The 15,982-nt window shown below is 39.5% G+C and overlaps 1 protein-coding gene across 1 annotated transcript in view; it reads right to left on the bottom strand.

Moving 5' to 3' along the window:
* Nucleotides 1-495: 495 nt before the first annotated feature.
* VCPIP1 (valosin containing protein interacting protein 1) overlaps nt 496-15,982 on the bottom strand; it is a 29,769-nt gene continuing 14,282 nt past the window's right edge. The window contains exon 3 of the mRNA XM_007949721.2: nt 496-1,367. Coding sequence (XP_007947912.1) covers nt 496-1,367 — 872 coding nt within the window. The remainder of the gene's footprint in view (nt 1,368-15,982) is intronic.

The following is a 15,982-nucleotide window of genomic DNA, read 5'->3' as shown; positions in this document are numbered from 1 at the left end:
TCTAATAAATCATTTTATAAATGTTAGGATACAATTTAGTTCAATAACCTTCAAATTTACATATATTTTTTTTACAGTCTAATAAATATGTGGGATGTTTACCTTGATGACATCAACATTTGCAAAATCTCATTTTCCCCCCAGTTCTAGCCTTTCAGATAACAAACATACTTAACAAAGAGAATTTTCATGTTTGAAACATTAAGACTTTCATGGAATTAAAATTACAAAGAACATCCAATGAACCACATATATGGAAGAAGCTCATCTGAGCAGATCTAATAACTAATTTATAGGTAATTCAGAGCCAGTCTGGGCAGCAGTATATTAAAAGCTATTGCCAATCACACACTTGCTATCATGCACTGAATAACAAGATATAATCTTTGAAATATACATACAAGATTTTTAATGGCTAATCAAAGTTATGTGGCCCAGCCAACAAATATTACATATTCACAATAAACATTCTGCCCTTATTAGCCTCTAATTAAATCAAGAATGATCCATTGGCTCAGTTGTGTTAGTCATCTCAGCATCTTGACTATCCATCTCTTCAAGCTCCTCCACGGAATTTCCCTTTTGTGCTTTTGACCTTGTGACAAAGGCTGCTCCCAATGTATCTGCCACACTGCTGTCAGTTGTTTCTGTATTCAAATTTTCAGTGCCATCAGTTAAAGAAAAAGATTCAGGCAAGCCAGTCTGAAGAGTCCCAGACTTTGCAGCAGAACTCACAACTTCTACTTTTCTTTGAGGAAGATCAGACAGTGACTGCTCTGTACTTTGATCCCGCAAGTGCTTGTCCATTGAAGCCTGAATAGAAGAAACCATTTCCTGCAATTTTTTTCGCTGGGCCTCCACCAAATCAGGATCAAGCTGCCTGCTGTCTCTCATTGTTACTACTCCAGGAGCTATTCGAATAAGCTCGCTGTTACTAGGAGCAGCTGTGAATACAGAAGGCTCTGTCTTAGTGGAACTATTACTAAAGTCTGTCCCTGTATTATGCTTTCTTATAACTGGAGTTTCCCTAGCTCTTGGATCAAGGTGTGGGTTACTAGATGCAGTTCCTAGGGAATGCCCTTTTCCCTGAAAGGCAGTTACATTATGAAGTTGCTCAGATTTCTTTTTCACTACACCACCACTACCTAATTTTAGTAGCCCATGTGAGGGACTTGATTCCCTACTTCTTGTAGTAGCCTCTGCTCGAACCTGACTTACAGCCTCTTTAACTAAATCTTCAACATCAGGACCGATGGGGAAATGTCCTGCAGCATCCACACACAACTCCAGTCTATCTTCAGAAGCATTATAGACAAAGGTTTTGCCAGGTAGATGTGGAAAAGTACAATGCTTGCCATCAGTCATACCTAAAGAAGGGGAAAAGATAGTATTTTTAAATCATACTTAAGGTATTAGCAAAAATGTTGTGAACACAATTACAGTTGAGATAGTGAATTTTCAATAACCATTTACAGATAACAGCTTTCAAAACAGAATTAGAATTTACTGAAAAAAACAAACACCACTAAAGATGTTGAAGTAGTTCTTCCAGAAGATTATTTTTTCTTTTTTTTTTTAAATCATTATTCTACTAGCAAAGTTAGGAAAAGGGCATGAAACAAAAAGCTGAGCTATAATGAAAACATAATATAAAACAATTAAAAAATTTCATTTTCTAAAACTCAAATCATAAATTTTGCACACACACACAAGCAAAGTGAGGTACACCTAACTTTGAACTAAAAATGTTGAGCTAAAAATCATAATTCTAACGAATTATGAAATGCCAGAAAGCTGTTTCCAGTGTGTCACAGGTACGTATATTTTCAAAATATACATAAAAATATAAAAACTTTGAAAATAAGATATCCCATAATCAAAGAGGTAGTTTAGGGGCACATTTAGAAAAGCTAAGATTAATGAATGCACTATGACTTTAGTGTAATTCCAAGAATCAACATTTTCTCACAAGGAATTAAAAAGATCTTATTTAACTCAATTATTTTTGAAATCCTCATATTTCACGTTATTATTACTCTTACTCCTTTCTGCTAGGCTTGTTGTTATTAGGTACTCTTGTGTCAATTTTGGCTAATAGTGACCCTATGGGACAGGGTTTCCTAGGCGGTAATCTTTATGGGGTAGATGATCTGGTCTTTTCTCCCATGGAGCCACTGAGGGAGTTCAAACCGCCTATCTTCATTGTGCTACCAGGACTCCTTCTGCTAGGCTGTTGTTATTGCTGTTAGGTGCCTATGAGTTGATTCTGACTCATAATGACCCCACTCATAATGACTCCATGTGAAGTAGAAATTCTCCATGGGGTTTCCTAGGCTACAATCTTTATGGGAACAGATTTCTAAGTGTTTTTTCCCACAGGGCCACCAGGAAGGTTTGAACTGCCAACCTTTCAGTTAGCAGTTGGGCACTTAACCAGTGTGCCACAGGGCTGCTTCTTCTAGGCTAGAAATGTCTTCTTTAAAGGGTCCACTGCTATTTATAGTAAATGTTGTGAAAAGCCAGAACCTATGTAAGGTGGAAACCTGTAAGAGAAGGAAACCTCAAATACGTTCCACTAAAATAAGCAATAGAAAAGTGATAATACTGCACCCTGGCAAAGGTTTGGGAAAAAAAAAGAAAACTTGTGAGACCCAGAAAAACAAGGCAGTCCCACTGAGTTCCAGCTCCCGCAGGTTTCACTGTACTTATCATGGTCGTCGTCATCGTAGTAGTAGTACTACTAGTAGTAGTACTACTACTACTTCAGTAGTAGACGATAAGAACTGCAAAGCAGGAATCTCTTTATTTTTTAGGCAAAGAGCTTGCTCTCCCTACTGAATATTCCAGAACTTTACACTTGTTTTAGCTTAGGTATATAAAAAAATTGTGTGAGTTTTAAACTATCTAATATTCTTCCATTTTAAATTTCTTACTCCAAATATGCTAAAGTGAGGGTTTTCACATTTTATAAAATCATGGACTCATTTTTTCTCTTTCTAAAGTAGAGGACTTTTAAGGGTACAGAATACATTTGGGTATTTGTGGCAAAATATAAAGGCAAAAACAAACTAGGTAAAAATGAATAAATTTTTGGTAAGTGCTACAGAAATTCCAAGGAGCTCTGGTGGCAAGGTGCCTAAGGCATTTGATTGCTAACCAGAAGGCTGGCGGTTCAAACCCACCAGCCACTCCTCAGAAGGAAGGTTGAGCAATCCACTTCGTAATGATACTGCCTTGGAAACCCAAGGAGGGGTCGCTATGAGTCAGATCTGACTCGAAGGCAGTGAGTTTGGTTTTCGGTTTACAGAAATTCTGAGAGGGTGTGTGTTTTAGTTACCTACTGCTGCTCTGACAGGATATACCACAAATGATGTGGCTCGAACAAACAGAGATTTATTCTCTTACAATTTTGGAGGCTAGAAGTCCGAGTTCAAAGTGTCAGGCTCTAGGAGCTAAGTGAAAGCTCCTCAATTTTGGTCTTCATCTCGGCTCTTGCTCCCAGCCCACTGAAGCTAGCTTTTCTTCACTTAGCCAGCTGCTGACTGCTGAGGCTGACAAGCCCATGGCTGACAAATGGCACAGTCCCGATATTACCAAATAACATGATAGCCCACTGATTCAAGTCCATCAAAAGTCCCAAGATTGGCAGAGCATGGCAGGCGACTGAAGGAAGACTTAGTTACATGTAGGGTCCCAAGTGTACCAAAAAGCTGGAGACTTTCCTCAAAGCTGCTTCTTATATATTAGCAGAAGATCACATCCCTAAAGCAGTTACTTAGCTGCTCCAGTAGATTCCACCATGGAGCTGATTGCCAATCTCATCATGGGGAACAACTACATCCAGCTGCCTAGCCACTCAACCAGGCCCAGCCAAGCTGACACATAACCTTAACTACCACAGGGTGGATGAATGAAATCTGGAATGGTTTATGGGCATTTAGGCAGTCTCTAGATTGCGGTTATTAAGCACAATTTCCCAATTGTTTATATACTTACCATAAAATAGTAAGATAAACTGAGCAGTGCCTACCAAAAAAGGTACAGAGTGGTTCACATGTACCTTTTTGAACATATTCCAATAACCAGAAATAAGAACTAAATTGCAAATAAATACATAAAATACAATAGTAGCCTCTGAAAACAAGCATTAATTTCCATGGTAGGAATAGTATCAATTAATAAAATTAATAAATATCCACCTAGAATTTCCTCTTTGCACAACACTTTGGGCAGAGATTGCTAACAAAGATAGAAAAAAATTAAAGTCAAAGATGAGGTCTAAATAGTACCTTTCAGGGCATACACTAGAATCAGCATACTTTCTACCAACTCCCTAACTCAGAGATCTGTAAACCATGGTTCAGGAACCAAAGGTAGCAAAAAAGACTAAATGGTAAGGCCAGGGATACAGCTGCTAAACATTCATTACAATAGTTAACATCTATTGAGCCTCATTATATGTCAGAAACTAAAACAGACTCAGAGGATCAAAACATATCATAATTGCTTGGAGAAATATATAAACATTATAATACAATCTGTTAATTAAAAAATGATGGATATACTACTCCTCACTTCACACAGTTACTTGAAGATTAAATGGGAAAACATATATAAAGCTCATACCAAAGTGTCTAATATAAAATAGGTAATCAGTAAGCTTTAATTCTTCTATTAGATCAAAAACGTTATGTAGATCACGCTTAGCTTTCAACAATGGGATTATCTAATACCAAAAGTACAAACAGCAGAATACAAAATTAAGAATAAAAACTTCTGTTAATCAAAAGATGTTACCAAAAAATTGAAAAGACAAGCTACCAACTGTGAGAATATCTTCAGAAACCATATATCTATAAGAATCTAATAACAAAATATATCTCAAATTTCAAGATAGTGCCTAAGGCACTTGACTGCTCACCAGAAGGCTGGCGGTTCAAACCCACCAGCCACTCCTCGGAAGGAAGGTTGGGCAATCTACTTCCGTAGTGATACTGCCTCGGCAACCCAAGGAGGGGTCGCTATGAGTCGGGTCTGACTCGACGGCACATAACAACTACAACATCAACATCAGATAAATCATATATTAAATCAGATATATGATTTATAAGTATTTTCCCCCAGTCTATGAACTGTCTTTTCATTTTCTTGATGATGTCCATTGAAAACAAAAGGTTTTAATTTTAATTTTGATGAAGTCCAATTTATTTTTTTATTCTTTTATTGTTGTGTTATGGGTATTATATCTAAGAAGACTTTGCTTATCATAAGGTCATCAGGATTCACTCCTATATTCTCTTCTAAGAGGTTTATATTTTAGTCCTTATATTTAGGTCTATGATCCATTTTGAGTTAATGCATGTTATGAGGAAGAAGCCTGTTCTGGTTACCTAGTGCCGCTGTGAGAAGAATATACCACATATGGGATGGCTTAAACAAACAGGAGTTTATTCTTACAATTTGGAGGCTTTAAGTCCAAGTTCATAGTGCCAGGCGCTAGGGCTAGGTGAAAGTCCTTCAGCCTTGGGATTCAGCTCTGCCTCCAGCTCCGGCCCACTGAAGCTAGACAGCTGCTGGCTGCTGAGGCTGACAAACCGAAGTTTGACAAGTAAAAAGGCACAGTCCTGGTGTTACCAAACCACACAGCAAACCATTATTTTAAGTCCACTGTAAGTCCCAAGGTTGGCAGAGCATGGCAGGCTGCTGAACAATGACACAGCTACATGCAGGGTCCAAGCGTGCCATAAGCTAGAGACCATTCCCAAAGGCTTCTGCTTATATACAGGAAATAGACCACATTCCCTAAGGCAGCTACTCAGCTGCTCCCAGTAGATTCCACCATGGAGTTGATTACCAGTCTCATCATGGGGAAGACTACATCCAGCTGACCAGCCACTTAACCAGGCCCAGCCAAGTTGACACACAAATGAACTACCACGATTCCTCCCCTTGTCAACTTGGCGCCTGTACAGATCTTCATTGGCTGGAATCTGTACAGATCTCTCTCATTGGGTGGCTCCAGTCCCCTAGTTTCTCTAAGTGGCGACCTCACCCCCTTAGCCTAGTGGGCGCCATTCTTCTCCCTCTCAGGCATGGAAGCCCCGCCCCCTCACTTTTGGGCAGTGGCTATGGCTCCATCCGACTGGCTCACATGAACAGGCAGCCCCACACTCCAGAACCAAGTTGGTGAAGACCTAGCTCTTTGAAACCTAGGGGGCTGTGGTCGTTCCACCCCCAAAGGCCATGGTCCTAACCTTTCAGGCTGAGGCAGCTCTGCTTCCATTTCCTTGGTCTCTCTGCTTCTGCCAATTAATGCCAATAGCAACCCACTCCACAGGAAATCTTCCTGTCCCCAAAGCACTCAGCTTTCTTGCTCTGTGGGCCAGCCAACCTGCTACTCCATTTGATACCGGTCTCTTCACCAATTAATGCCCTGAGGCAACCCACTCTGCCAGGAAGCCACCTACCCAAAGGCATCATGCTTTGTCCTCCGTGGGTCAGACAACACCCAGTTCATGATGGGCAGCTCAGGGCTCATGGTCTCTTGGTGGCCCATAGTTAGGCATTCAGTCTCTACTAAAGCCCAGTAACAAGCCAAAAGCTGTTTCTCAAAAGGAGAGTAGTTATCTGCAGAGGATGGCAGGGCTTTGCTCCAAAATCCCAAGGGTCTGCATTGTGATTCACCAATAGGGACCTGCCAAAGACTTCAAACAGCATCTCTATCTACTACAGACACTTCAAGCACCATTGGATCAGCCGGATCATATGGCCCAAGTGGCAGAGCAGCCTGCACGGCAGCCTGAACCTGTTGCAGAGCCTTCTGTTGCTCTGGACCCCACTCAAAACTAGCAGCTTTCTGAGTCACCTGATAAAGAGGCCGCAGCAACACACCCAAATGAGGGATATGTTGCTTCCAAAATCCAAAGAGGCCCACCAGACGTTGTGCCTCCTTTTTAGTTGTGGGGGAAGCCAGACACAATAACTTACCCTTCACTTTAGTAGGAATATCTCGACATGCCCCAACACCATTGGACCTCTAGAAATTTCACTGAGGTAGAAGGTGCCTGAAGTTTTAGCATGCAGATGTCTCACCATTAAGTCTTGAGTCATCAATACTTCTTCCCTACTAGGTCCAATCAGCATAATGCTATCAATATAATGGACCAGTGTGATGTCTCGTGGAAGGGAAAGGAGATCAAGATCCCTACAGACTAAATTATGATACAGTGCTGGGAGCTGATATACCCCTGAGGAAGCACTGTGCAAGTATATTGTTGGCCTTGCCAGCTGAAGGCTTCTGATGGTCCTTTGAAATTGGTATTGACAAAAAGGCACTGGCCAGATCAACAGCTGCATACCAAGTACCAGGAGATGTGCTAATTTTCTCAAGCAATGAAACCACATCAGGAACAGCAGCTGCAATTGGAGTCATCACCTGATTAAGTTTATGATAATCTACTGGATATCATGTTTGTAAAGTAGAGTGTCAGCAAAAAAGGAGAAGACCTTCAACGAGGTGGACTGACACAATGGCTCCAATGGCAGGCTGAAGCGTAACAATGCTTGTATGGATGGCGCAGGACCAAGCCAAGAACCACGACCAGCTGAGGTGCTTGCTGAGGACAAGGCTTTCTCTCTCTGTTGGCTCTGAAGGAATCTCTTCTGACAACACGACCAAAGTATATGAGGCAAAATCTGTCCATTCTCACTTTTAAGATGCAGTGCAGCTGTATTTCCTCCAAGACAGATTTCTTCATTCTTATACCAGTCCATGGTACATTCAATATTCTTCACCAACACAATTCAAATGCATCAATTCTTCAATGGTCTTCCTTATTCACTGTTCAACTCTCACATGCATATGAGGCTACTGAAAAGTCCATGCCTTGGGTCAGACACACCTTAGTCTTCAAAGTGACATGTCTGTTCTTTCACGCTTTACATAGGTCTTTTGCAGCAGATTAGCCCAATGCAATATGTCATCTGATTTCTTGACTACTGCTTCCATAGATAGTGATTGTGGATCCAAGTAAAACTTTTCAGTTTAAAATGCTAGATGTCCAAATGCAAAGTGCAAGCACTAGGGCAAGGGAAATACAGAATGCGTGGTGGGAAAAGGTAGTTCTGAATATCAGCTACGACCACATGACCAGTTGCAGAAACAAGGGCTGTGATTGTTATTTCTTCATTGTATATGTGCATCAAATATTTTTATTTCCTTCTGTTATGAATTGTGAAATATAAATAAGGTTAATGCATTTCAGTTGTATGCATGTTAGCGCATCATGTCAGGCTCAAATATGACTTTCTAATTGTCCTTATTTGGAGATTATATATGGTTAAGACTATGTGTACAACTGCCAAGTTGACAAGGAGTGGACTGTGATAGTTGGAGCTATGTGTCAACTTGGCTAGACCACAATTCTATGTGGTTTAAGCAATTGTGATGTGGGTTGCTCCAATGATGGAATCAGATGTATGTTTTGAGCAGCCAATCTGTGGAAAGGGAGTTTCCCTAGGGGTGTGGCCTGCTTCCAGTATATTTATGGACATCCTGGGAAAAAAGACACTCTTCTATGGATTGGGATTCTGCTGTGCTGCCTACAACTGTTTCCCATTCGGCCTGGAGGTCCTGGGTTCATCATTCGTTAGAGTCAATAGCCAGTATACTGCCTGCCAACCTTGAGCTCGTCAGCCCCTGCAACTGTGTGAGTCGGGAAAAGCCTCCAGCTTGACGTTTGATCCAAGAACTTGGGACTTGCCAGCTTCTGTAAGTGCGTGAGTCATTTTCCTAAGATAAATTTCCCTCTCTCTCTCTCTTTCTATAAGCTTTACTGGTTTTGCTTCTCTAGAGAATCCAGTCTAACAGAAAACCTAATTTCATTTCTTTGCATGTGGATGTTCAATTATCTCCATGCCATTTGTTGAAAAAAATGACCTCAAACCAGGAACTTAAAACTATTTAGAAAATAATGAAGACAGTCATTCCCACCTCATCACCCCAACCCTCTAAAAAAACTAGGGAAGTTATTTTCAATCACCTGGAAGATAGTACACACTAATCCAAATTACTAGGACCCCCATAATCAATCCTAAGTTAACTGCTTACTTTCCAAAGTCATTAATTGATATTATTCTAATTTCAAAAGGTAGATTGAAGGAAAAGATGGAAAGTGAAAAAGATGCTTAGTGGGAAATACATAGAATTAAATGCTTATATTAGGAAATAAGAATTTAGAATCAATAATCTAAGCTTCCACTTAAAGAAATTAGAAAAAAAGAGCAAATTAAACCAAAAGAAAATCCAAATTAAAAAATAAAGAGCAGAAATCCCTAAAATTGAAATTAGAATAAAATGAAAGAAACCTATAAAACCAAAAGCTATTTCCTTGAAAAGATCAGTAAAATTGATAAGCCATTAGTCAGGTGGGTCAGCAAAAAAAAAAAAAAAAAGAAAGAAAAAAGGCAGCACAAATTGACAGGATCAGAAATGACAGAGCTACAGATTCTAATGACATTAAAAATAACAATAAAGGAATTATCATAAACATCTTTATGCCAATAAATTTGGTAACTTGCATGAAATGAACATAGTTCTTGGATATAGGGAGGAAAACAACTAGCAAAGTCAACTCAAGAAGAGACAACTTAAAGATTACTCTATCTAAACAAATCGATTTTGTTGTTTAAAATGACCAACAAAACACCGCAAGCACAGATGGTTTTACTGGTAAATTCCACCAAACTTTTAGGGAAAAAATAATACCAAAGCTATCACAAAATCTTCTAGAAGAGAAGAACAGAGAAAACTTCACAGTTCCATTTTATGAGGCTAACATTATTTTGATTAGACAAAGACATTAAAAGAAAACTACAAACCATTACTCCTCATGAACAGTGTCACAAAAACCCTCAACAAAGGGAGACAGCCCAGTATAGTGGCATAGTCAAACACCTTATAACGTGCCTCATAAAACAAAGACCTCAGAAAACAAGTTAATCATATATAGATGACAACTCTGGAAGCCTGAGCATCAAAAGCAAGGCTAAAGAATTAGACCAAGTACCAAGCAGAAGAGGGAGACTGTACAAAAACAGTGCACATGGAGAACTACAGATCATCGGTGCCCTGCCAGATGAACCTGCACAGCTCAGCCATGTTGAGACAAAGAAAGCAGCATTCCCAGTTGAAGCACCCATCAACAGGTGCACACAAAGGAGGAGCAACCATGCCCAGTGCCAGGCAGGATGGCCCCCTACCCAAAGTTAAGTGTACTCACCTCACCCACTGTACCCCCACCAACTTCTTCAAGCTACAGCCTGCAGACCTGCAGTGTCCTCCCCACTCCTCTCATCCATCTCCCTATCCCATATGCGACTGTAGTCTGGGGTACCCCCCCCCCACTGCCCCACCCCCAGAGCTGGAGGTCCACAGACAGATGTCCTCCCCGTGGCTCAGCCACTTGTGTCAGGGATCAGCAGACCTGCAGTTTCAGCCTCTCCACCCAGCCACTCTCCACTCTTCTCTGCCTAGACACTCATGCTGGGGGGCCTGTGAATAGCAGAGTCCTCTTTTCTGCCCACCTAACCACGCTAGAATCCTGTGATCTGGTGGCACCTGCTTCTCTGCCCAACGACCTATGCCAGGAGCCTATGAACAGGCACTGCCCCCTCCTATACCCACCTACCCACCCACACCGGGAGCCTGTGGTCCAGTGACACACCCTCTTGTGACCATCTACCCATGCCAGGTACCTGTAGACTTGTGGTGCCAGTTCCTAAGCCCAGTTACCTGTGCCAGGACTCATAGATTGGAGGTGTCCACTTTTCTACCTTGCCACCAGCACCAGGGGCCTGGAGACCAGGGGCAAACCTTCTTCCACTCACCTAACTGCACAGGAGGGTTGAAAACTGGCAGCCCCACATCTACATCCAGTCACCTGCAACATGGGCCCATGCATCAGTGGTACCGGCTGCTCCACTCAGCCACCTACACTGGGGGCCCACAGACTAGCAATGCCTCCTCTTTCCCTACAACCTCCTGTGCCAGGGACCTGAGGACTAATGGCACACCCTGGCTTGCTTTGAACTCTAGAACATAGGGGCATACCCTCCCAGCAGGCAACCAAGGACTGGCACCATCTCCCTGCCTCATTCTCTATACTGCCCTCTCCCACCACAACTGGAGGTTTGTGCCCACTCTAACTACCCATGCATCTGCAACTCAACCACCCAGTAACCAGCAGTACTCACATATAACGTCCAACCCAACAACCAGTGAAAACACTCCTAGCACCCACTTCCAAGTGACCAGTGGGACAGACACATGACCTCACCAGCTACATCCTCAGCCACACCATAAGACCAACAAATAAACCTGTGCTCACATACTCAGCTGCTGTCCAACACCTCAGAGACAAATGGTGACAGCTTCAGTGAGGCTACACTAGTGACCACAATAGCATACATGCCCTGTCTACTTGGATGTATCAAAAGGAAACAAGATAAAAAATCAGGACACAGCAAACAGACATAAAATAAATAAAAATAGTAACATCTTAATGCCTCAGAGACAACAGACAATATCAAATCACACAAAGCAGCAAGATAAAATAGCTCCAGCAAGTGACCAAAATAAAGAACCAGAAAATCTAGCACAGGAAGAAATAATAACAGAGCTACCTGATAAGGAATTCAAAAGACTGATATATAGGTTCTACAAAAGATCAAGGTAAATACAGAAAAAGCAATAGAAGATTGGTTCTCAGCCCAATAGTAGAAAGACCTACATGTAGAACAGCTACTGTAGGGTGATGTACCCCTTAGAGCAATCAGTCATGATATAGCAGAAGGGCAGCATTCACACAGATGGAAAGCTGGACAGACAGGAATGCATAGTTAAGAAGGGCACAGGGAGGGAGTAGTCACAGGAAAAGGAGGGGAGGAGAGTTTTTTTATGGTTGGGGATGGTAATCAGGGTATGAAATCAAATGTGCATGAACTGTTGAATGTAAAACAAATTTGTTTTGTTAATTTGTTTCCAAAGTACAATAAAATTAAATATAAACAAAAACCAACAACTAGAAATCCAAAAGGTCAACAGTGACATTTCAAAGATAAATGACTCAACAGAAGGACATAGGAGCAGAAATGAATCAATGGAAGACAGGAACAGAGAAACAGAGGACAAATCCCTTGACAGCCATTTGCTTGAGGAAAAATTAAGAAAGCCTAAGAATTATATGGAACACTATCAAGAAGAAAAATTTACATGTGATTGGAATTCTAGAACAAGAAGAGGTTGGTCAAAAAACCAGAGAGAATTTTCAAAAATTTGTTGGCAGAAAACTTCCCTAATATCATGAGAGGCAAGATATCCACCCAAAAAGCTCAACAAAACCCCATATAGGACACCCTCAAAAGAAAGTCAACAAGACATATCATAGTTAAAGTCACCAAAAACAAAGACAAAGAAAGAATCCTGACAGCAGGTTGGGAAAAATGAAAAGTCACCCATAAAGGGGAACCAATAAGCTCTGATTACTTGGCAGAAAATATGCAGGCAAGAAAGTAATGGGATGGCATATATAAAACTTTGAAATAAAAAAAAACAAACTGCCAAACAAGAATTATTTATCCAGAAAAACTGTCTCTCAAATTTGATAGTGAAATTAGGACATTTCTAGATAAACAGAAATTAAGGGAATTTGTAAAAACCAGACCAACTTTTAAAGAAATATTAAGGAGAGTCCTTTGGACACAGAACTAACAACATTAGACAGCAACCTGTGATTAGGAAATAGTCATGACAGCATCAACCAGATACCAACTCAGATAAATATTTGTCAAAAATAAAACAATGGTAGAATATTAAAAACAGAACCAAAAGTATCCAGCTTTAAAGGAGAACATCATCAAAACAAAAAGGGAGAATAAATGGTATAGTTATAGAACTTTCATATAGAGAGGAAGTCAAGATATTATCAAGAAATAAAAAACTGCTTTAAACTTAGGAAGATAAAAGTAAATTTTAAGGTTATCACAAAGAAAGCTAACAAACCTACTTTTCAAAATAAAAATGGAGAAAATCTTAAAGACTCAGTAAATACAAAATCAACAACAATGAAAGGAAACAAAATTCCATAAACAAAAAGAAGTCAGCACAGAAAAAAAAAGAAACTATCAACACCACTAAAACAAACAAACAAAAAACACACATACACAAGAAAATGACAGCAGTAAACTCAAATCTATTGACAATCACACTGAATGTAAATGGCTTAAAGGGCACAGTAAAAAGACAAAGAGTGGCAGAATGGATGAAACAACATGACCCTTCATAAAGACATAAATAGAAAGATATAAATAAACTGAAACTCAAAGGATGGAAAAAAAATATCTCAAGCAAACAATAACCAAAAATACAGCAGGAGTGGCAACATTAATCTCTGATAAAATAGACTTTAAGGTAAAAGCTACCATAAAAGATAAGGGAGGATATTATGTAATTATCAAAGGGTCAATCCATCACGAGGGCATAACCATAATAAATATATACATACCCAATAATAGCACTTCAAAATACAAATAACAAACTCTGATAGCATTGAAAAGACAGACTGCTCAGTAACAGTAGGAGACTTCAACACACCATTTTTGGTGAAGAACAGAACAACTAGGAAAAAAAAAAAAAACTCAACAATGATACAGAAAAGCTAAATGCCATAAACAACCAAATCAACCTCAAAGACATATACAGCAGCAAAGTATGCATTCTTTACCAATGCAAATGGATCATTCCCCCTGAATAAACCACATTTTAAGTATAAAGCAACGTTCCAGACAATGCAAAATACTGAAATAATACAAAACGTTTTCTATGATCACAATGCTATAAAAATAGAAATCAATAAGAGGAAGTTGTGTTGTTGTTGTTATGTGCCATGGAGTTAGCCCCGACTCATAGCGACCCCTCCTTGGGTTTCCCAGGCAGTATCACTACAGAAGTAGGATTGCTCAACCCAAGAGGAAAGAAAAAAATATATACATGGAAACTGAACAACACACCTTGCTTAAAAACCACTGGGTGATAGAAAAAATAAAAAGATGAAATTTAAAAATTCCTAGAATCAAATGAGAGCCAAAACACAACATACTAAAACCTTTGGAACACAAAAAAGCAGTGCTCAGAGGTCAAATTATAGCAATAAATACATACACCAAAAAAGATGAAAGGGCTAAAACAAAAACATTAACCTGACAACTTGAAAAACTAGAATGACAGCAACAAAAGAAGCTGACAGGCACTAGGAAAAAGGAAATAATTAGAGCAGAAATAAATGAAATAGAGAAGAGAAAACCAATAGAATCAGTAAGATCAGAATTTGGTCCTTTGAAAGGATCAATAAAACTGACAAACCATTGGTCAAAGTGACAAAAGAAAAGCAAGAAAAGAAGCAATTAACCCAAATAAGAAATGAGATGGGCAACTAAAACAGAACCAATTGAAATAAAAAGGACAACAGAATACTGTGAAGAACTGTACTCCCATAAAACTGAAAAGGTAGTTAAAAAAAACCAAAAACCTCCCAACCAAAAAAAAAAACCTTGGCCCAGACAGCTTCACTGGAGAATTCTACCAAAGATTCAGAGAAGAGCTCACACCACTACTACTCAAAATATTTTAGAATGTAGGAAAGGGAGAAATATTCCTGAATTCATTCTATGAAGCCAGCATAACCCTGATAGCAAAGCCAGACAAAGATGCCACAAAAAAAGAAATTTACAGATCAATATCTCTCATGAATATAGATAAATAAATTCTCAACAAAATACTAGCCAATAAAATTTAACAGCATGGCAATAAATAAATAAATAAATACATCATGACCAAGTGGGATTCATATCAGGAATGCAAGGATGCTTCTACATTAAAAAAAAATCAATCAATATAATCTACCACATAAATAAAACAATCATATGATCATCACAACAGACACAGAAAAGGTATCTGATAAAAGCCCAACACACAATCCTGATAAAAACTCTCAGCACAATAGCAATAGAAGGAAAATTCCTTAACATATGAGTTTTTATATATAATAAAGGTCCTGGACAGAGTAGAAGAAATATGTAGAACAAAATTCAAAATTATAAAAAAGACCAGACTTACTGGTGTAATAGAGACCAGCAGAGCCCCCAAGATTATAGCCCTTAGACATCCTTCAAATCTGGAATTGAACCCACCCCTGGGGATCACCTTTCAGCCAAATAACAAGCAGACCTATAAAATGAACAGTAATACCCATGAAGAAAATACTCCTCAGAACAATTAACCATATGAGACCAAAGGGCAGCATCTGCCAAAAAATGAAGTGCAGACAGCAGGAAGGGGCAGGAGAAAAGGATGAATGGAAATGAGGAATCCAGGGAGGAAGAGTGCTGTTACACTGAAGGGACTGCAATCAACGTCATGAAACAAAATGTGTATAAATTGTTGTTGGATAAAAAAAGTAATGTGCTCTGTAAACTTTTACCCAAACCAAAAAATCCCTCAACAAAATATTAGCAAATTGAATCCAACATGCAAACTTGGTTCAACATTCAAAAATCAGTCACCAAAATTCACCTTATCAATAAACTAAAAGATTAAAACTATGCGATCATCTCAACAGATGTAAGAAAAAAGCACATACAGGGTGGAAAGAAAGAAAACGGTCTTTTACTAGTAGAAGATATGATGACTTACATATACAATCCAAAAGACTCTGCTAAATGATGGGTCTCTCCTCGTCCAGAGCAAAGAAGAATAAAGAAAACCAAAATTCATGGAAACAATTAGTCCTAGTGACTAGTACACCATCCGATCTGCAGCCTATACGACTATGAGAGCAGAAGAACTAGATGGTGCCCGGCTACCACTGCCATCCACTTGGAAGGGGATCTATGTAGCAGATCCTTGATAGAGAGTAAGAACAATGTG

This window comes from Orycteropus afer, unplaced genomic scaffold (genome assembly GCF_000298275.1).
Source record: "Orycteropus afer afer isolate SDZICR_OR568_19922 unplaced genomic scaffold, OryAfe1.0 scaffold00252, whole genome shotgun sequence".
NCBI classification, from domain to species: domain Eukaryota; kingdom Metazoa; phylum Chordata; class Mammalia; order Tubulidentata; family Orycteropodidae; genus Orycteropus; species Orycteropus afer.
This window is presented reverse-complemented; position numbering and strand designations above follow the sequence as displayed.